The sequence below is a fragment of the Euleptes europaea genome, chromosome 10 (genome assembly GCF_029931775.1).
Source record: "Euleptes europaea isolate rEulEur1 chromosome 10, rEulEur1.hap1, whole genome shotgun sequence".
In the NCBI taxonomy this organism is placed as follows: domain Eukaryota; kingdom Metazoa; phylum Chordata; class Lepidosauria; order Squamata; family Sphaerodactylidae; genus Euleptes; species Euleptes europaea.
In genome coordinates, this window is record NC_079321.1 from 33,865,626 (window position 1) to 33,888,647 (window position 23,022).

Below are 23,022 nucleotides of genomic sequence, written 5' to 3' on the forward strand. Positions count from 1 at the left end.
CATTTTAAAATTTAAAAGCCTTTAAAAGGCTTTTTCAAAAGTTTTCGGCGCCAGGGAAACAGGTTAGGATTTGCCGCTGCAGCACCTCCTCCCTGCTGTCCCAAAACGCCAAAATCTCAGGAATGCACTGTAATTGTGCACCACTGGGGATTAAACCTGGAACATGGTTTTGTATCAGTGCTTGACTTTGGCAGCAATGAAAATTAGAGAGAATATGTGGTCTCATTTATAGGCTTCTGACCTGGCATCCTGTAGAATTTTGGTTGTTAAAATGAGACAAAATATGGGGGGGGGGGCATTTTTCCTGCCAGGAAGACAGAGCTGCCTGCACCTCTGAAGCTATCATGGATTAATAGCATGATGCTTCTCTTGTGATTTCTTGCTACCTCTGGATAATGGAAAAACTCATGCTGCCAACCTGATCATTTTATCTAAACTGTATTTTATTTTGCAGTTGCTTTCTGCTTTTCCCCAGATGGCACATCAATCAAAACCCAGCTTCATAGACTTTATTTACAGTCTCAAGGTTATTATATTGGTATGGTGCTCAAACAGACGCTTACTACAGTGGTGATAAAGAGACAATAACATGAATTTTTGGTATCAGAATATTAACTTGAAATAGCACTAAGGGGAAAGGAAGGGAAGGTTTAGGGATTTAAGTTCTGCGCTTTAATAAAACTCTGAATTTTCAAAAGTCAGTAAAACAAAGCTTACACATGATTTAGAACTGTCTACAACAATAGACTGCATATTTATTACACATATATCCCCTTCTTCCTTTGGGAAGTTTAGACTAGGTTATATGGTTTTTTCCCCATTCTGGCACTGATCAGGCACATAGACAATGAGGTATGACTTAATTATTATTATTTATTAATCTTAATATCCAAACTTCCCAAGCAAAGCAGGGCTCAGGGCGGCTTACATAACATTAGTTCCAACCACAACAAGTATATTAAAATTACAATAAAACTCTTAAAATAAAAATAATAGTTCTAACTCTTCACATGTACGCTGCAACTGTCTTTAATAAAACAGTATTATTGTACAAAAGTACATGTATCCTTCCATAGCTCATGCCATGTAAAAAATAAATATCAAGCTAAAATGGTAACATTGTGGGGAGCAGGGGGCGGGGAGGAGTTATCTGTTCAAAGAATTAAAAAAACTGGTATATGTCTTTTTCAAAATGGCAAGAATATATCTTTCAAGGAAGAAAATATATTTTTTCAGTTACCATGAATTTCCATTCCATCCTCTGGATGGGGAAGTCTGCTACTGCTAGAAAAATGCCTTTTATATACCCCCGGGGGGAGAAATATAAGATGGTAATAATTATAGATGGAGAGGGGATAAAACACGAGATAAAGGCGAAGCATAAATATAATGACTGTAAGGTTATTATAATAAGGCTGTTAATAATTAACAGTACATTAGATTTTTATGTTAGATGAATTCATAATGAAATCAACTGTTTTAAGTGCACCCTGGCAAAGTATGTATTGGTATACTGCTAGGGTTGCCAGGTCCTTCTTTGCCACCAGCAGTAGGTTTTAGGGGCAGAGCCTGAGGAGGGTGGGGTTTGGGGAGGGGAGGGACTTCAATGCCATAGAGTCCAATTACCAAAGTGGCCATTTTCTCCAGTTGAACTGATCTCTATCGTCTGGCAATCAGTTGTAATAGCAGGAGATCTGCAGCTAGTATCTGGAGGTTGAAAACCTTATATACTGCAGTGTATGGCAAGCAGTTGTGTTGTCGATGTGGGCCTTTGAGCAGCTAGGAGAGTGGATCCTGCTCTTGCCCTTTTGCTTCCACTTTCTGTGGTTCTTATGCAGATCTATCTATTGAAATGACACAGTGGACATACCTGTTTGGATGCTTGCCAATGTCATTAGGCCTTACGCTGCTTTAAGGACCACATCCTTGATTCAGATGAGGGAGCTGGGGCAAGCCATTTCCCTAGTGAGGTCTCAAAAGAAAGTCACTCTTGCCCCTCCATATGTATGTCTCTGTTGGTTGCTGGCTGGTTGATGTCCAGCAAGGCTGAGGAATGGATGTTGTTGCTGGCTGCAGTAGCCCCTTTAGTTAGTATGGCAGTTGACATGTGCTGCCATGAAACAAACTGAGCAGTATGAGAATCAGGCTGTTCTGGGTACTGCCACTGCCAAAGGCTACCTAGCTGAACAGACACATGCATTATCTTCCAGGCCAAGGCCAGAAAGTATGTTCTTCCACTGCATGGCTCTTGTGCTTTTGTATCTCTGCTCTTTACTCCACTGTGTGTGTGTGTGTGTGTGTGTGTGTGTGTGTAAGAGAGATCCTAGTCCTATATAGGGCTGTTGTCAAAAAAAACAGAACAGGCGAAAGCCCCCTTTGGCTTCTCCCCCCACCCACAGAAACTGCTCCCTCCCCACACACTCTCAGATTCTGCTTTCCCCCCCCCACACACACACACACAGGAGAAAAATTATAGAGAAAAAATATAGAGAAAAGCCCCAAAATGGGTTTTACTGTGGATGTCTTCTGTTCCATCTTCTTCGCACCTGCCCCGCCCTTGCTGCCCGCAGCTCAGCTGTTTGTCGGGGCTGAGAGCTTTGGGCGTGGGTGGCAAGCTCTGCTAATTGCAAACCCCCATTGTCAGAGATGCACATTAAGGGTGGGGAAGAAGACCCAGCTTGGCCACCGATTGGCCGCAGGAGAATGCTGCTTACTGACAATTATGCTGCTGCGCCGAACCCCGAATTTGCTGAATTTATTCACCGAACACCCCGAACTTGCTGAATTCGGCTCCCCGTTTTCCCGCCTTTTTTGAGTTCGGTTCCATCCGAACTAAAAACCACCGAATCAGGGGAAATTTGGCTGCTTTTCAGTTCGGGACGAACCGAATCGACAGCTCTAGTCCTATACTCTAACCACTACATTGGCTTTCTAGAAGAATAACTCTGTTAAGGATTGTACTATCAGATGATAGCCTAAGCTCTCAATGGCACTGAATTCTTTTTTACATTTATCATCCATGGAGCAGGATGTGGGATGCACACGCATCTTGCCCATGAAAGGCTTTAGAGCTTTTTATGTCCATGGAGACTTCCAGAGCTTGTCCTCCATACATACAAACAATAGTGCAGTTTAAGCCCAAGTCAAACAAAATGCCTGCTGTAAAAAATGTATTTATACAGGAATTTGTATCTTTTTCTAAACATGGTACTTAATGGTTCATATTCTGATTACCTGGTTTTGAACAATACAAAAAAGGATTCATTCCAAGGAGAGATGTGAAACTATTGTGACTGCGAGAGGCTCCAATCAATGAACCTTCAGTATCTTCAGGATGGATAGTATTTACATTTCTTGCCACCCTTGGAAAGGCTGACAAAATACTTCTAAGTACATGCACAATGACTTGCAAACCAAATGCATACAACCCACATTGTCTCTAAAGTGTTTCAAATATTTAAAATTAACATATGTATTCATAGAGGAAATATATTTCAAAATACAGTGCATGGACTTGTTCTCATCACTGTATCCTACACTCAAACTGGCATGAATGGAAAATGTTTCCAGGACCACAGTGAATAAGTAATAAATCAACATTAACATTTTAATAGATGTGCCCATTTTTTTTCTGATTAGATCTTTATCAGTTTTGGCATTCAGTTAAAAACTGCCCCACTAAACATCCCATCATATCCAATTTTATTTTTCTTTGCCCTGGACTTCAACATGCTTTGGTGAACTAAATTCATCACTCTATTTCAGCAGAGACCAATTTTGTCTTGTTCTTGGTGCTTGTCTGACTCTACACGCTGTAGCAGATGCAGACACAGCAGAACTGAAAGAGTTAGAATAATATCACAGCCCCGCAGCTTGGACAGAAATGGAAAAGGGAGCAAAGGGCATAGTCGCAGAAGTGTCTTCATTAGCCGACCATTTGGTTTGAAAAGAATCCCTGTAGCCTGGGCAATAAACCTTTTAAATATATATATAAAACGAAAACACCCCTAGGCTTTATCCACAGGAAAAGTTGCCTTCATTATGTTGCCTCTGCTATTTCTTTTCCCATACTCCATTGTAGACCATTTAATCATTGCTATTGTTTTTTTGGGGGAGGGGGAATAGTTCTTTTTATGCAGTAAGAACACTTACCTGTTCAAATTATCTGTATTAGCTGCGCCATTAATATATTTCACAGTCAGTTTTGTAAGCACTCTTCCCTGCCCCTTTCCACCTAACTCATTTGCTGGCAGGATGAAGCCCATTATTCCCCCCCCCCCCACTGTTATATGTCATCTTTGGAATGCCTAACGCACTAGAGTATAGCTTTGGATATTGTGCTCAATGAAACATAAACTGAACCACAAGAGCTGTGATTATTTTTTGTTTTCCCCCCAAGCATGTTCGGGATGTGGGCAGCTAGACTGTGTAACATCCTCCAACCCATGCAAACCAAACTGAAACCAGAACAAAAAAGTGCAGAGAATTTCTTGAGGTTGGGGGTTGAGGAAGGGGGTGCTGCTGATTAAAATTTTGCTGTGGCATAGTTACAATTGCCTTTTGAAGGCCTTTTATGGTTAGGCCCTGTAGGGACTGGGGATGTGTGCAGCATTTCCTTTTTCATTTTCAGTTCCTTTTCAAAACCATGGTTTGGTACTATCACATTTGTTATTAAATCTGGGTTTTTTTTATCCTATTGGTTTTTCATTTCCACTCGTCTCAGATTCCACCTGCAGCTCCCTCCCCTGCTTCACTGAAACAGATTCTCAGGAATCATATGCATCATCTAAGAAATCTTATGTGCCAACTTTCTGAACGATAAAAGAAATCACCCCCATTTTATATCCACTTAAAATTCTAGCTTGCAGAGCAGGCGCAGGTCATACATTTGCCTGCATGCATTTATTTATCTCCTACTTATCTCTCACAATTGGGACTCAATGCAGCTCAGAACACCCTTCCCCGCTCCTCCGTTCTCTCACAACAACAGCCCTGTGAAGTAGAGCAGGCTGAAAGAATGTGACTGGCCCAAAGTCACCCAGGCAGCTTTCATTTGTAGAAGTGGGGATTTGGACCCAAGTCTCTTAGGACCACATTCTGCCATTCTATCCACTTGCACAGATGTGCAAGCCCTTGGGTGCAGTTTCAGGGAATACAATACCTTGAGCAAACAGGAGCTACTGCTTTTTTTTTTTAGAATCTCAAGCCAGTGAGCCAGCAGTGTGATTGGGGAAAAACACTTTGGAATTGTGCAGTTGTCTTTAGTGGCAAGATCTGCATAATTCTGCTGACTGGAACACATCCAGAAGTGGCAATAGCCAGCAAGGGCAGACATCCTTCAAAAGACTAATTGGCTTGCCACTGCACAGAGTTCTAGGTTATTGTACAAAATATCGTAATTGAAACAAGTTAGATGTAGAAAAAAATGTGCCATAAATCACAACTTGACTTTTTTGCAATTCCACAATTATTTTTTGGGACATTTTAGGAAATCAGGTAACTTCCTCACATTTGTGAATATACTATTTTATTTCAAGAAGAAGAAAAACAACAACACTGACAGTGCAGCTTCACTGGTGGGAACTATGGATGATGATACTGTCACAGAGCAGGAGGGAGAATGATCTTTCAACGAAATTAAGTCTGTCAGAAATTGATTGCACACAAAGGCTTGGTGAGGTAAAAGTTCAAAACAACAGATTTTATTAATAATAGCAACATAGGATGAGGATTTAAACAGGCAAACTTGGTTTCAGAACGGTATTAGGTTGATCATAAACCAATAAAAAGTAGTCACTAGGGTTCTGCATATCCATAAACCTGAACCAAAAATAAACCTGAAATTAACTGTTTTGGCAATATTTGGGTTTCGGTTTTACCGAATACCAAAACCTGGGAATAAACTGAAGCCAGATAGCCAAATCAGCTGAATAGGTATTCAGCTTTTTACGGCATTGGTTTTCCCCAGGCTTTCCCCTTTGAGAATTTTTTAATGAGCTCTGGGGGAGGCATTTTTGGAGAAAGAGTTCCCAAATTTTCAGGGTAGCTTCAAGGGACTCTCCTTGCATGAACCCTAAAGTTTGTTGAAGATTGGGTCAAGGGTCCGATTTGATGGGGTCCCGAAGGAGTTCCCCCCTCCTCCATAGAGAAGCACGATAAAATTTACCTTGCTTCTGTATGGAGGGGGTCAACCCCTTAGGAACCCCATAAAATTGGAACCGCTGTCCATGATATACCACTGAGTAAATGGGAAAAACTTTTGTCACATGATATGAAACTCATATTATCTCAATCACTAAGGGAAAATATTTACAAAATGATATGCAGATGGTATTTAACACCGAAAAAGCTGGCAATGGCACACAAATTGATGTCTCCAAAGTGTTGGAAGTGTAACAAAGAAGTAGGTTCTTTCCATCATATGTAGTGGACTTGTGACAAAGCGAAAAACTTTTGGGACATGATTTACAATGAAATAAGACTGATTGTACAAAGCAACATACCCAAAACACCTGAGATGATGTTACTAAGTATGATTCCAGACTCTATATTAACTCAGAGATCCTTTTTGATATATGCGACTACAGCTGCTAGGTTGATTTATGTAGCTAAATGGAAATCGTCGGAAATTCCAGACAAAAATGATTGGATACTAAAAATGTTAGAAATGGCGGAAATGGCAAAATGTACTGCTCTGGTAAACCAAAAAGACAATGTTCAGTTTATGGGTGAATGGGAGACATGGAGGGCATATTGCGAGACAAAAACTTATATGGGAAAACTTCAAGGTTATTCACTGATCTAATCCATTGACAAGCAGAATCACTTCTATGGTATACTTGATATGCCACCTTGCTTTTTCATTTTTTATTGCTATATACAACAATGGGAAATAGAAGATATTATGTTTTGTTCTTTTTAAAACTGCTTTATGGTTAAATTGATGATATAAGAACTCTTGATAAGAGATACAATTAATAGTTACTAAAAAAATGAAAATGGACATAATGTTAGGAATGAAACAATGAGCAATTAAACAAGTACATTTAAATATAATATAATATCAAACAATATCTGGATTAGAATTTTGAGTGCAAAAGAGTACACAGGTTAAGAAAAGGATGAAGGGGGATGAAGGGGAAGTTTTTCTTTTTATTTTCAATATATAATAATGATGTATTTTCAACAACAACGGGCTGATATGAAATATTCTGTAACTTTCTATTGTTTGTTGGAAAACTTATATGTAATTTTATGAAAAATAAAAAACATTCTTCAAAAAAAATTGGAATTACTGTCCCAAACTTTACCTGTTGGTCCCTTCCAACTCTATGATTCTATGATTCTATGAAATATGTGTACAAGAGAGGATTGGTTGTTTTCAGATGGTAACACACACTTCAAAATGCTAGATACTTGTTTTCACTGAGAGGATGGCTTTAGTTTACTTGTTCAGATTTTACTCGAGTTTACTTAAAACACAAAGTTGCTTCAGTTCTCTGGAGTAAGGAACTATACAAATCACTTCACCAGTTTAATCCTTAAACTGGACTGGGTTCACTATGGACTCTGGAGAATAATTCTCCTCAACCCTTTAGGGAACCCTCAATACACCTGAGTTGACTTCCCTCTCCCTGGTTTTGAGAACTTTCTTTCCCTCAGAAATATCTCCCAATTTCAAGACAGACTCTATACACTCAGAATTAACATCCTTATGAACCAGATACTGACCCTGTCTTGGTCAAACAAACTTAAATAGTGTTCCTTTGATTTTAACTCCTGAGGACAAATCCTCCTCAGTCAGCCCAAAGCTCTCACAAGCTGCTTAGAGCTCTGTCCGTACTGAACTCTGGTGCTAACTGATCTCTCAATCTCTCTCTTCCCGAGTCCTGAATGTTACCGTTTCATTGGCCATTCCCAGAATAACTTAGCTGTCAATCAACTGTCTCCTAAACCAGAAAAACTTCCTGGATTCTTGCATTCTTCCCAGATACACTCAGAGTTTTAAAAAAAAAAAAAGACTGCTGTAAGAGAACTCATTGACGAAAAGTGAGAAAAATCTTATAGCCAGACATAGGAGAAGGTAACACTTTTTTTTAAGTTGCTACTCAATAGCAACAACAATGCTATTAAAGCATGGACATTTCAGAGTGTAGATACCTTCAGCAGTTCATATTATAATCTCGCTTGAACACTATCTCCTTTCTAATGGAAATGTTTTTATCTTTGCTAGACAGAAAAGAACATTTTATTTATGCAGGTGCTATTTCACAGAGGCACATGGGCTATCTTACAAACTGAAATAGCTGATATTGTCTGCTTTCTGCACACGTCCTAAGTAAAAGTTTATTTTGGTACTTTTGCTCAACTCTAGAGAGGAGGCTTGGATTAGAAGCATTTTATGATGCCTGGCCCCTGACCTAGATGGCCCAGGGTAACCTAATCTCATCAGATCTCAGAAGGTAAGCAGGGTCGGCTTAGGATAGTACTTGGATCGGAGACCACCAAGAAAAGTTAGGGTTGATGTACAGAGGCAGGCAATAGTAAACCACTTCATCTCTTGCCTTGAAAACCCTAAATCAGTTGCGAGTTAACGGCACTAACCACCACCAAATGAGTACCTGGTTTGCATTCATTGCACCACTACCACCCTATCCTTAGGACTCATCCTCCAAATTAATATCCTTTAACACAGCAGAAAAGAGCAAGAGTCCAGTAGCACCTTCAAGACTAACAAAATTTCTGGCAGGGTATGAGCTTTCGTGAACCACATCTCACTTCTTCAGATACAGCTACAATGCCATTCTAGCTGTATCTGAAGAAGTGAGCTGTGGCTCACGAAAGCTCATACCCTGCCAGAAATTTTGTTAGTCTTGAAGGTGCTACTGGACTCTTGGTCTTTTCTGCTGTTGGTGACAGACTAATACAACTACCCATTGTGATCCTGTAACACAAACTGCTTCAGTTTAACTTTCTGTTCAGTTCCAAAATTCAGAGAAGAGAGAAGTAAAGGTCAAGGTTTGTGATGGAGGATACAGTTATAAACAGTGACAGATCTGGCTGGGTTCAATGAGAGGCTTGTGCTTTTTATTGGAGAGACAAGAGGAAATTGGAGAGGAAAGCTTCAGAATTACCTATCAAATCTTATTCCACGCTTCCTTCAAGGATCTCAGAATATTTCTTCACTTTTTGCTCTCCCAAAAACCTGTGAGGATCAGTGGGGGCAAAGGTTTGACCGAAGTCACCCTGTGAGTTTTATGGTTGACTGGGGATTTGAACCTGGGTCTCCCAGTCCCAGTGTGACATTCTAGCTACATTCCCTAATGCAGTGGTCTTCACCCCTTGGCTCAGGACTCTCAAAAGCTCACAGAGCTCCACGTGCTGAGTCATGTTTTTATAGAACAGTCATTTCCCCCACACTTTTTGGAAGTCCCTGCTGCTAGCAGAAATGCTTAGAGAACAAGGTGAAGTTACGCAGCAGAGAAGAAGAGTTCTTTAGCACAAATGGATTCAGAGGCTCTGAGTCCTCTTCTTCCTATCACATGTCTGGGGTGTGAAGGGACTTCCTGCCATGTGCTGGCTACTTAATGGGTCCCAAACTGCCATCTGGAATTAAAGGTGGGCCCCAGTTTTAGGAAGCCCTAATGAAATCAGCTATTAGAAAGGAGAAAGGACCATTGTGGAAGGTAGAACAAATAGAAGAGGAGGAAAGAAGCCTCGGAAACATAGCTAAAGATACAACCAGCTGTGAAGTTGTCATGCAAGTGAACATATATTCCATGTAAAAAAATGTCTTGGACACAATTGTATGCCAGCATGTGATAAAATTGTCTATTTTGCCACACTTGCACTTATAGAATATGTTGATAATTTGGCTTCCTGTGAACCACATACAAATACCATAATGGATAATGTAAAAATCCTAATCTCTTCAACTCTGAATTATGGTCAGTTTTGTTTGCAGCATTCATCAATATTTATTTGTTAGATTTAACATCAAAACTATCCATATATTCAAGGACATTTGCTTTACCTGCTTGGTCTTTAAATATTTTCGATATGACGACAGGCACTTTGTGCTCAGCACCACCCTGTAAGAGATGTGCAACAAAATTAGCTCATCTTAGCTCATGCCCTGTGCATCAAAAGGATAAAAAGGAAGGAATTATGCATACCTTTATACTTAAGCCCAAGCCACCAACTGGTTGTCTACGAAGTTTAACAGTTCTGTGCTTTAAAAAATGGTAGAAAAATAAATTTAGGTGAAAATACAATATTAGACACATGCATATTAGATGTGTGCTACTTCAAACTGAAGTAAAAATTCAGAGGTTATACAGGCTGAGTATCCCTTATCCAGAATTCTGATATTCAAAATACTCTAAATTCCAAAACTTTTTGAGTGCCCACAAAGGGTAATAAAATGGCAAGTGTACAGGCTGGTTGTGCCAAGGACAGGTTCCCCACAATGCCCCACATGCACAAAAATATTTAAAATATTGTAAAAAATTACCTTCAGGTAGGGTTGCCAACCTCCAGGTACTAGCTGGAGATCTCCTCCTATTACAACTGATCTCCAGCTGATACATCAGTTCCCCTGAAAAAAATGGTGGCTCTGGCAATTGGACTCTATGGCATTGAAGTCCCTCCCCTCCCCAAACCCCACCCTCCTCAGGCCCAGAAACCTCCCACCGGTGGCAAAGAGGGACCTGGTAACCCTAACTTCAGGCTATGTGTGTAAGGTGTATATAAAACATAAATGAATTTCATGTTTAGACTTGGGTCCCATCTCCAAGATATCTCATTATGCATATGCAAATATTTCAAAATACGGAAAGATCTGAAATATGGAACACATCTGGTCCCAAGAATTTTGGATAAGGGATACGCAACCTGTACTTCACAATAGAATATCTGGTTGGATCCAAGAATTCGCTTCTCTGACAGAGGTCTTCTTCTAGTGGAAGTTGCATTGGAGGAAGACTTCTCAGTTAGTGTAAGGGAGTCACTGGAGTATGACAAATGAATTACCACTGGATCAGCACAAATTATTTTATGTTTATTCACACACTTAAGGAAAAGAATCCTGGTCTCTGTAGTAATATCTATTTCATTAGTACTTTAAGTTATATAGTCCTCCGTTAACACAACTTAGCCAAATACATACAAGGACTTCTTGATTTCCTGTTGGGAATTTTGTTCATTCTCCTGTTTACATATGAGAACAAAGAAACACAAGCATATATGGGTACCCATGTGCTCATTCAAGCCAGTAGGTCACAGTCAGTAAGTGCAATATTACAATTACTGTCCTTTTGAAGAAGTCAAAGTAAAGAATGGGAACAGTGCATGGCACATTTCCACTACTGAGATGTTTGACAGGATTTTTTAAAATCTGCCCTTGCCAAACCTTTCAAAAACAGCAAAATATAGGACTTTGCACCCGGTGCATCCTTGTTTTCTTTGCTGTCATCATTTAATTTATACTCTTTAGTTCCCTTTTTTACAGTTTTCAAATTGATCTTTTCCATATCCGTCTGTCTTTCCTACAATGAACTCCCCCTACCATTAATCTCTTTCTCATAGTTATTTCAATTTTTTTTTGAAGGAAGTACATGAGATAAAATCTTTATGGATGTTTGCTAGAGCAATTTATCTCACATTTAATACCACCTTGCATTTTGACATTTTATTCATGCTCACTTTTCTTGGTGCTTGACATAATAATAGAACACAAAGAGCTTATTTTATCTATTGACAGTAAACGTATAGTAATACAGTTTTGCAACATGCTGAGCACAGCTCTTATCTTCTATGCTATCTCTCATAACCAGGAACAGGTATGGTTGGAAGTTTCAAGGTTATTTTTTAAATTCTGTGCAAGGAAACACTATTATTGTTGTTTTTAAGATGCCTTTTGTTGCTCATGATTCTAACACAATTGTTGCCTTACAATATTTGCTTTCCAAGTATACACTTAAATTTTTATTCATTTTCACAAATGCTTTTAAACTGTTCTATATTACTATGTTAAAAACAAACCAGCTTAAGAAAAGTAGTGATAAAAGTTTATTCTGATGCTGCACTAAAGATAAGCAACAACAACTTTGCAAAACCAATAGCATATCCTTCTTTCAGGTCCATGTTCAAGTAGCCTATGGATTTAAGAGACAATATGTATATAATTGTAATGGGATTCCTTCAAAACTAAATTTCCTTCAAAACTGATTCCTTCAAAACTACATTTCTGCAACACTACCTCCAAGCAAGTATTTATGGATACTTGTATTATTGGTTTCCAAATCAACTCATTCTGTTGCACATCCTTCCCATTCCTTAGAACCATCAATCTAATCAGTTGATCTGCCTAAATGTTTTTGTGCCCATTCTTGGACTGTCAGAGCTGTAGTCTGTTTCCAATATCTCGCAAACACAATTCTAGCAGTGGTGATGAAATGTAAAAGTAGAGTATAGTCTATTAGGAACTTCTGGTGCATAATTAAGCAATAAAACCTCAATTGTTAAAGAGAAGTCAAATTCAAAACCAGCTTTCATGACAAGATTGCCAATAGTTTTTAGCTTGTGTACAGGTACACCACATATAGTAAAAATCAGCTCTAGATGAATTATACTATCATCACTTATTGGGTAAGTTCCTATAGATATTTGCTAATTTGTATGGAAAGAGATACCATTGATGTAACATTTTCAAAAAGTTCTCTTTGAATTGTGAAGACACCATAAACTTAGGACCATACACTAATACGCATCTTCACACTTCACAGGGAATAATCCTTCCTAAATCTTTTCCCCATTTCATTTGAAAGCTTTGCTCAGATCTATATTACAGACAGTACTTAATATTTTTGCAAAGAGATGACTACGATCTCCCATAGTGATTTCTTCCAGCTCCAAACTCCTTAAGTTTAGGCCACCACACTTTTTTTTTTGCCAAGAAGTTCTTAACTTGCAGATATTCAAATCGTGTACCCCTTTGAATACTTATACAAGCAACTGCGTCAAGATAAATTACTGCACTATTACATTTTCAAAAGTGTTAAGATGACAAGATTCCCATTTTTTTAAAATGACTGAAGCTGGAAGTTCTATATTTTATCTAATTCTCTCACTGCTGAACACACTAGGGAGACACTAGGGAGTTCATAAGTGCTCTGCTTATGAACATGATGTACAAGGAAGAGTTTCATTGGAAGAGGCCAGTCAAGTTGAACCATCAAAAGAAAATAACAGGACAATAAATTTTGATAACAGGATAAGAAGCAAAAAGTCTCTTCTGCTAAAAATGTAAGGAGCTGCCTCTGATCAATGAAAAAATGGATAAAAGCCTAGATCAGAACACAGTATAATCAGCTATTTCTCTCTGAAGTTCTATAACTTTTTTCTGTCCCAACTTCAGTCTTACTTCCCTCTCACCTTCTTCTCATGCTGCTTATATTACCTTATTGTTTTGCCTTGGTTCTATTTTATTATCTTTTTAAAATGATTATATATATTCTTTTTTTTGTCCTGGTTGGGATATTTTTGGAGGTTCCTATGCTGGAAGGATTTCATCGTGAACTCCAGAGGAAGAAAAAGTAAACTGCTAAGTGCTTTAGAATAGGTAAAGTCATTGGGTAACTTAGGGCCAGACTAGATGTGCTGTTGTTTTAAAAAGTTGGGTTTAAAGAGTTTCCCCACAGCAACACAGCAGCTGAGGAGAATGTCTGTTAAAAAAAATAAAGAAGAGCCCATTCGTGCTTGGAACACTAATGGGGGTGGGGGGAAGGTATCCTCATTCTTCCTCAGCCATTTTCCCACACCGAAACAGCAATGGGGGAATTATTTTCCTGAGCAGTAAAAATGGGGAAATAACTCCCCACAGCAACAGGCATGAGCCTTTCCTCCTCCCCCACACATAGCAACATTTCAAACTCAAACAAGCTTTCCTTTTTTTAAACAGAACACGCATTCCCTGAAGCTGCTGTGTATCTGTGTGGAAGAAAAGGTGGGTCCAGGAAACCCAAACTCCGCTCTCTCAAAAACAGCTTTAGGCTGATCCTTCATTGAGCAAGGGGTTGGACTAGATGGCTTGTATGCCCCCTTCCAACTCTATGAACTCAGCAGTGTTACATGAGGTTAGGATAGTTGGGGAGGCCTCAGTTGGGAATCATCTAACTATCCCTATAGCCCTACATGCCTGTACTGCCTAGTCCCTTATGAATCTACCCAACCACTATAGTCATATTCCAAGGCCCTGCTTTTGGAGCTCCTGAGATTAGGTAGGTGGCAATCTGGAAGAAGGCCGTCTTGGTCATGGTACCAGAATTATGGAACTCTCTCCACGGGGAGACTTGTCAGCCCCATATGTTGCCATTTTCTGCCAGTGGGTAAAAACTTTTTTGTTTTGTTTAAGTGATCCCTCCTTCCTGTCCAATGTTTTAATTTTTGTTTTGATGTTTTTGTATGTATTTTAGCTCTGTTTTTAGCTTTGTATTTTAACTGTAATCTGTAATTTAATTATAATTTATTTTAATGTAATTTAGTTCTGTTTTTAATTGTTTCATTGTTTTTTTTAAGAAGTGGTTTTTATTATGTATGTTTTTAATTTGTTAGCTGCCATGGTGGCCTTGATGAGGACAAAAAGGCAGGGCATAAATTTTATAAAATAAATAAATAAAATAACCCTCAGAAAAACAGCAAATCAGTTAGACATTTGGAGAGATGTCTTTGTCAGCTGATGAGGTTCTTGGGATGCGAATGAGTAATAAAGAAGGATGGGAAATGATGAAAAAGACAAGATAAAAGAGATGAATATGATAATCTTACTATGATTTTTAAGGAAGAAGAAGCTAGCTCTCAGACAAGATAACTCTGTAGAGATTCCATAATACAGTTGCAGCTGATAAAAAAGAACTGATTAGGAAGGTGTGAATCCTTGGATGAGCTCAATTTGAACTGCATCTCTGAGGTTTTTAATGCTGGCTTTTAATTAATATCTCTTAATGTTGTTTTTATTACTCTGATTGAAAGGAGTGAATTAACACAGGGGAAGAGGAAGTATTTAGCTCTTCCCCCTAATAACTTTTCCCCACCAAACAATCACACACAAACCCAAACAGCTTTTACCTCTGTTGGGAAAAAATGATTACCCAAAAGTTTCCCCATTAAAAGTAAATTCAACTTCAAATGTGCCAATATTCCATGGGGGAAAGGGAGATAGAGAAAGGAGCTTGCCCTCAATAGTATCAGCATGAAGAGAGGAGTGCCTGCCCACACCTTTATCACCACCTCAACCTCTAGGGCCCTGACCTGGATGGCCCAGGCTAGCCTCGTCAGATCTCAGAAGCTAAGCAGGGTTGGCCCTGGTTAGTATTTGGATGGGAGACCATCAAGGAAGTACAGGGTTGCTATGCAGAGGAAGGCACTGGCAAACCACCTCTGTTAGTCTCTTGCCATGAAAACCACAAAAAGGGGTCGCCATAAGTCGGCTGCGACTTGAAGGCACTTTACACACACACAACCTCTAGGGAAACAGAAAGACATAGAAATTATAATTCTCCACAAAATGCAGTAGGAAAAGGGGGGAATTTTCAGGGACCTAAGAATGATAGGGTGATAGTGACTGAATATCCACACCATGCTAGAAAGTATCTTGGGTGGGCAGAGTAAGGTGGAAAGGGTTTAAAACATCTGCATTTGGGATGGGTTAGTTACCACTTTTAAAAAACAAGTAGTTTTTTTATATTCTAAAAAACCAGCTTGCATGATTTACATCAAAGCCACCACATCACAATATTTAAAAGTATTCTTTTACAAACATTATTGAGTGGGGAAGAACATTCACAGGCCCCATCCATGCTATAGCTCTTGACACTGCCTATTATCCACAGGCAACGATCAAGTAAGTAAACCAAGCACAGTTCTGGCTTTTCTTGGTACTTTTTACGACTATTAAATTTTAGTGGTTAGCCTCATTTACTGTAGGAGTTCCATTAGTGAAGATCTGCGCTAGGCAAAAATGGGTGGCACTTTCCACAAAAGCATCCTTTATTGTGTAACGATTACTTAACTAATGTACATGAAGTGCTCTGAGCACTCAGAAAAACTGCTATGAAATGCAAACTAGTAATATTCAGCCGGCTAATTTTCTTGTATCTTGTAGAGAGTATCACACGACCCAGCAGTAGTAACTGCAGGAATCACAATGTGAATGGGGGAAAAAGAACTGGCCACCAGAATGTGTATTCGAAAAGTCATTGCATAAGAAGACTTATCCAAATTATTTTTACCAGAAGAATAAGTAGTATGTTTCAAGCTCCAGGTAGTAATCTATCTGTGGGTGACGTTCAAACTACTGGCTGTACTGGTTCTCTCTCTCTCTGTCCCTGGAGAGAGAGAGAGTGAGAGAGAGAGAGACAGGGAGAGAGAGACAGAGACAGTACAGTCAGTCAGTCAGTCAGTCAATCAGTGAGTGGGTTACATCCAAAAATCCGAGAGCATGATCTGATGCAGAAGAGATCTTTCCAGACCAGACATTCCCTTCATGTTGTGGCCTCCCTTCTGTTCTCCCTGAAAAGCGGTTCATGAAGAATGGAGGGAACCCTGCGAACAGTGGGACATGAGGTTCTGCAGGGGGAAGCAAGAATTAGCACTTGTGAAAGTGTCTTTCTCCTTACAAAAGAGGGAGTTTGACTGTAACATGTTTTATTTGGACTCCACTCAAGACAGTAGAAAGTAATAGTAGAAAAGATTAAGATAAACTAAGGTCTTTTATACTGTTAAGGATTAGGAAACTAATGAATTTGTGGCATGTTAATCTAAGATCATAGATACTTATGTAGTCTCATAAATTGCAATCAGTAATTCTAGAAAGGAAAGAACAGAAAAGGAATTCATTGAAAGAACTCTGTAATTAATCTCCAACAAATATGTGCTTGATAATAGAGTTGACAGTTAGATATGAGTAATAAAACTGATGAATATCTATCACAGTGGGTAGCCGTGTTAGTCTGTTTGCAGTAGTCAAAAAGGGCAAGAGTCCAGTAGCACCTTAAAGACTAACAAAAATATTTTCTGGTAGGGTATGAGCTTTCGTGAGCCACAGCTCACTTCTTCAGATACAGCTAGAATGTGAATCCATCGGTCTTTAAGTAGAGGAACAGTATGTAAATGTGAATAGCAGGCTTGATTGGATTAGGTGTGATATGCAGAAGAGTCTGTGATGTCCAGGGGAGAGATGGGTGTGGAGAAATCAGCATTGGTAATGGGCCATGAATGCAAGGTCTTTATTCAGCCCAGGTAAATGCATTGACTTCGGTGCATTTACAGTTGATGGGCTACCCCCATCCCCCAGGCATTTGCGAGCTGAGCTGTCCATCATTTTTCAGGTTCAGAAGTTCAGCATTACTGAGGACTGGCGAAAAGAGCCGATTGCCAGGTTTATTTTCAGTTCAGGAATATTGATATGCACAACCCAACTATCCATATTAACTGTAGCATTTAAGTATTTTGGAATTCTATTACTTAACAGTGTGGCTTACTATTTTGCTTTAAAATATATTAAGATAATGGGGGAAAACTAGATATTAAACCTTAACTACTGCTAAATATCAGCTATTTTAATTAAAACAACAATTAGAACAAAAAAGCATGATGCAGATGTCTGATCTGCTAACTTTTTCTAACCCATTTACTTATCAGAAATAAGCCTTTGAACAGATTTGGTATGTTGTATAAATTTATTTCATTGTAGTATTTATGAACAATCATCTGGATTCAAGGTACACAAAAATTGTATGCAATTACCAGTACACTCGTACGCATGGTAGCTCTTGTGCATGGTAATTTAACTCTCCCTGAACTCAGCAGGACTTGTTTCTAAATAAAGATGCATGATTACAATATGGACAACATGGTGGAAGTCGAAGATGGCGGCAGCTGCAGCCGTCACAGCCCTGGAGCTCTGAGGTTTTTATCTTTTTAAAGGTTTTATCTGGTTCATTAGTTCTCTTTTTTCATAAGCCGAAAGGGCTATCTGCCGCTGTGAAGCGAGATAGCTCCTTTTAATTTTTAGTGTTTTTTTTTCTGTGTTGTTGCAGACTTGGTGAGGCTCTAAGGCTTAGCTAAGAGAACTTCTGTCTTTTTTCTTAATTGCTGAAGCTGCTGAACTTTTTTATTATCACCAAATTTTAAAGGCTGTGTGCTATCAGCCACAGAAGACTTGGATAAGTTTTATTATTATACGGTTCCTCCCACTACTGATTAGAGGAGGATTTATGGCACCTGGTAAACGCCCAAGAGATCCAGATGGCGTCCCGAGTGTTCCAGCTTCAAAACAATCCAAACTTGATGATTTCTTCCTCTCCCCTGAGAGGGGGAATAGATGCTATGCGTATAATGTTGAAACAACAAATCATTTTGCCCCTCTGGAGTCTCCAAGGGAAGAAGGAGGAGAAGAAATTTCCCCCGATGATGACATCCTAGCTTTAAGGGCACAGTCTCCTGAGCCTCCTGAGTTGCAAAGTCCCTCCCCTGGAGTAGTGAATAATTCGGATGGGCTTTCACTCACTGAGAGTCATTTGGCTCTGACTGCTAGAACAGTAGACTGTATATTTGGTCATATCCATGATATTTCCAAACAAATTAAGCAGTTGAGGATGGAGGTAGCCGGACTATATGATTTATGCAAAAAGACTTTAAGTAACACCGGACTCCGGGCTACTGATTTACAGCCCAAACAAGCATGTACTGATAGGAATCATTGCAGCAATTTTCGGATGCCTGAAAAGAGCCTGACTGAAAGTAGTAACCAGCTAATACTCAACCCTGAAAAAGTATGTCTAACTATCTGCAGTCCTTTTGGCCAGGCACCTGATTGGCACGGCCTCTATAGGGTGAAATCACACCTGTCTGCATTACTCAGGTTTGACCAGGTTAAAGTGGACCTTCTCCAGATACAACAACTCAATCCTCCTAATCAGGTGCAAAGGGTCCTTCTCACCTTTGCTTCAACTAGAATACCTTCCCTGATTCATAGATGGAAAAAAAGATTTAGGAGCAGAGGAGTTTTTCCTGTGAGGGTCTTTACGAATACAATTACTAACCCTCTGATTGTTAAGCTTCCGGCACCGACCAATACCATTCTTGATTCCATGGAGGAGGAATGGATAGTAGCTGACACCCCCCAAAGGATGGGAACCGACAACCCCCAAAATGATTTAATATCTTGGGATACGCAGCCAATTTTGGAAAGCGGGCTGACCATGCATAACCAGCATTACATGGCTGAAAATACTACCAAACTGAAGGCTATGCCCGATGCTGGATTTCAGAAGGAGGCCGAGGACAGCACAACCTCACAAAACCTTCAATTAGTATCTACCCCTCCTGAATTATTGTCGGAAGTTGATAACATGGAAGAGTGTATTCAGGAGACTTTTGTTGACCTATCCAATCAAGATCAACAATGGATTATGGATAGACTGGACTGCCTGAAGGAGGAATTAGCAAAACAAAGATCACAAAAACGGTCATTTACCTCACGGCCACAAGAAACAATGAACACGAAGTGGGACTCCCTTTCAAGAGCGGGATCAGTGCAGTCCTCAAGAGGCCATAATGTGGGAACGATAGAGATGCACCCAGCCCTATCACCGAATAGTGATGCTGAGATAAATAATCTGCAATGCCCCAATAATGGCTGTGTTTGTTCAGAACACGACAGGGCCCTAATTACAATATCTGAACTAGACTGACTAAATTTTAATACTAAAAAAAGGTGTAGAATTCAGGGTCAAGTTTGTCACTTTATATCTTGGAACATTGCTGGCTGCGGAAGCAAAAGCAGGGATCCTGACTTTCTAAACTTTTTGAAGGGTTTTGATATTATTTTTTTACAGGAGACCTGGTCTCTTACTAATATTTCTTATTATGGCTTTACTTCATATGCCCCCCCCAGCTCATAAAACTAACATCAAGGGCCGCCCTAAAGCAGGCCTGTGTTGTTTGGTTAATAACTCCTGTAAATTTAAAGTTAGGCAACTAGATACTTGTCCCCCTTTCGCTCAGGCATTTCTCTTACCCACCAAGGAACTGTCAATTATATTAGTTAATATTTATATTCCCCCTTTTATTGACAGTACTGCATCCTCATCAGTTTGGAACACAATAAATGCCTATCTGAACAAACTTTTAGATTCAAGACCTGAAGCTGCCCTTTTACTTGCTGGGGATTTTAACGCCAGGTTGGGCCATAATAATATGCAGTTGATTAATTTTATGAAATGGGATGCTGAAGATTTCATACCATTCCCATTTTTAGCCCCTAGGTCGTCAAAAGACTCTGTTATAAATCAGAGTGGTCATCATTTGGTGGAACTTTGTGTGAATTTTAATCTATGTATACTGAATGGTTCTTTACAATATGATCCCTTTGGCCAGTACACTTATATCTCCCCGCGCGGTTGTAGTGTTGTTGATTTTGCAGTCCACTCAGCTGACCTAAGTGATCACATTGTCAATTATGTAGTTGGCAATCGATCAGAAAGTGATCATCTACCCTTGCTCCTGACTCTTAAGACTAGTTGTGAACCAGCCAAGCCCTTTTTGTCGAACCAGGATCAGGATCACACTGTCAGCAAGTATAAGAGGATTAAATGGTCTCCATCTACTGCGACCCAAATTCAGCAATGGATACATAGTGATACTGGGCAGCAGTTATTTAATGAACTACTAAATGCTGAAACCCCAATGGTGGCATTGTCAATATATAACAATATTGTTGACAGACTTGGCGACTTTGCTCAACCAATTAGTCATAGGTCCTCTAAATGCCTAAATAGCACCTGGTTTGATGTTGAATGCCTTGCTGCAAAGAAAGAGCTTCGCCATCTGTTTAAGTTGATGCGTTCAGGCCTGTTACCTTGGGTCCCTTCAGAGTACTGCGAAAAGAGAAAGGGGTACCAAATTTTGCTAGCCGGAAAAAAACATGCTTTTGCTATGGAGAAATGGTCGCAGTTATTCCAAGCATTTAATAGCAAAAATAGCAAAGCTTTCTGGTCACTAATTTCAGGACTTAATTATTCAGTTGGCGGCAACTCTGCAAGTTTAATTCATGCTCAGGCATGGTTTTTGCACTATTCTAATGTTTTTAATGTGAAGTCCCCAGGGGTTTCTATCAGAGAATCTTTTATAGCCCCTGATGTTCCAGAATGGCCTCCTGTCACCTGTGACGAGATAAGAGAACATATTATTAGCTTAAAATTGGGCAAAGCCCCGGGACCCGATGGTATTCTTGCAGAGCTCCTAAGGAGTAATTCCGATTGGTGGGCCCCGCCACTCGCACACCTCTTCACGCTTATAGACAAATTTGGTATCCTCCCAGATTCGTGGCTGAATTCTATCATAATACCATTGTTTAAGAAAGGTGATCCCAGCAAACCAGAAAATTACAGACCAATTAGTCTTTTGTCTATTATAGGAAAGCTCTATGCCAAGCATCTCCTCAAGAAATTATCTGAATGGATGGCCCTTCATAATCTCCCAGGGAAAGAGCAAATTGGTTTTTTACCTAACCATTCTACAACAGATCATTGCACAGTTCTTGCATTTTTGGCAGAAAAATATCTTGTTCCCTAGAGGAAAGTTATATGTTGCTTTTATCGACCTTCAAAGAGCGTTTGACACAGTCAATAGACAGATTTTATGGGAGAAACTATGCCATATGGGCCTTGACCAACGCCTTTTGTTTTTATTACGTAACCTCCATACATCCAATACCTGTCAAGTTAGATTCGATGAGGGGAGCCTTTTAACCCAAAAAATCCCGGTGACAAAGGGCGTAAAGCAAGGCTGTGTACTGGCACCATCCTTATTTAATTTATTTCAGATCTCCCTGCTTTTTTAGCTAATACTGATGGTCATGCACCTAAGCTAAGCTCTGAGAAAGTCCCTATTCTGTTATATGCGGATGACGCAGCAGTCCTATCCCTTTCAAAGATGGGTCTTAAACGTTTATTAGCTTCTTTTAACCTATTCTGTAAACGGAATTCTCTATCTATTAATTTTGATAAGACCAAGATCCTGATCTTTTCTAAGACTTGGAAGCAATCAGTTTGGAAAATTGAGGGAAGAGAAATCGAACAAGTGAAAACGTTTAAATATTTGGGGGTCTCTTTTCATTATAATTTAAAATGGATTGCACACTGTAATCAGTCCCTAACCTTGGCAAAAAATAAGATGGCTGCAATAACTCGTTTTTACTATAAGAAGGGTAACCATTTTGTTCCGGCCGCCTTACAGATTTTCCAAGCCACTGTGATCCCGCAACTTTTGTATGGAATCCCAGTTTGGATCCAGGGTTTTAATAAAGAAGTGGAGCGTCTCAGGGCAGTTTGTTTGAGACGCATCCTTGGCGTCACAAACTCTGTTTGTTATTTCTCTCTGTGCGCTGAGCTGGGACTGCACACGATAGAATCTGGTGCTTGGATCACTACAATCAAATACTGGTTACGCTCTCATTTTCGATCCCCCCCAAGTAGTTTATTGGCAGCTTTACATACTGACTCAACTGTTTCTAGATGGTCTCGGCTTATCTTAAATAGGATCAGATCACTCGGGATTGATCTTGATTCCTTGTCCAATTCCAGTGAATTATATATTTTTAGGACAATCCAAAAAAGGATATGGGACAGTGATTCCCAAATAATAAAAGCCGGTGCTGAAGGTATCTGCTCCCCTCGTTTTTTAGGCCTTTCTTATCAAACAAATTCTATGGCCCAGTATTTTTTTAACTTAATTATACCCTCTCACCGTAGAGCATTTTTGTTGGCCAGATTTAATATATTCCCTTCAGCTGTTGTTAGTGGTAGATACAAGGGAATACCACGTGAAGCAAGATGTTATAGGTGTCAATGCAAAGAACCTGACACAATACAACACATTCTCTTGTACTGTCCACTTTTCACACAGCTTTGATGCAGCTTAATTAGCTCCCTTCCTCAATTTACTATTGCAATGACTACT

General features: G+C 39.5%; 1 protein-coding gene across 6 annotated transcripts in view; it reads right to left on the minus strand.

Annotated features, from left to right (window-relative positions):
• The window catches only part of SNTG2 (syntrophin gamma 2), a 329,718-nt gene that overhangs the window by 163,879 nt on the left and 142,817 nt on the right, over positions 1 to 23,022 (minus strand). For all 6 annotated transcript variants that reach the window (XM_056856441.1, XM_056856443.1, XM_056856445.1 and 3 more), the window contains exons 3-4: positions 10,176 to 10,232; positions 10,034 to 10,091 (exon numbers count right to left, since the gene is read on the minus strand). In XM_056856441.1, coding sequence (XP_056712419.1) covers positions 10,034 to 10,091; positions 10,176 to 10,232 — 115 coding nt within the window. The remainder of the gene's footprint in view (positions 1 to 10,033; positions 10,092 to 10,175; positions 10,233 to 23,022) is intronic.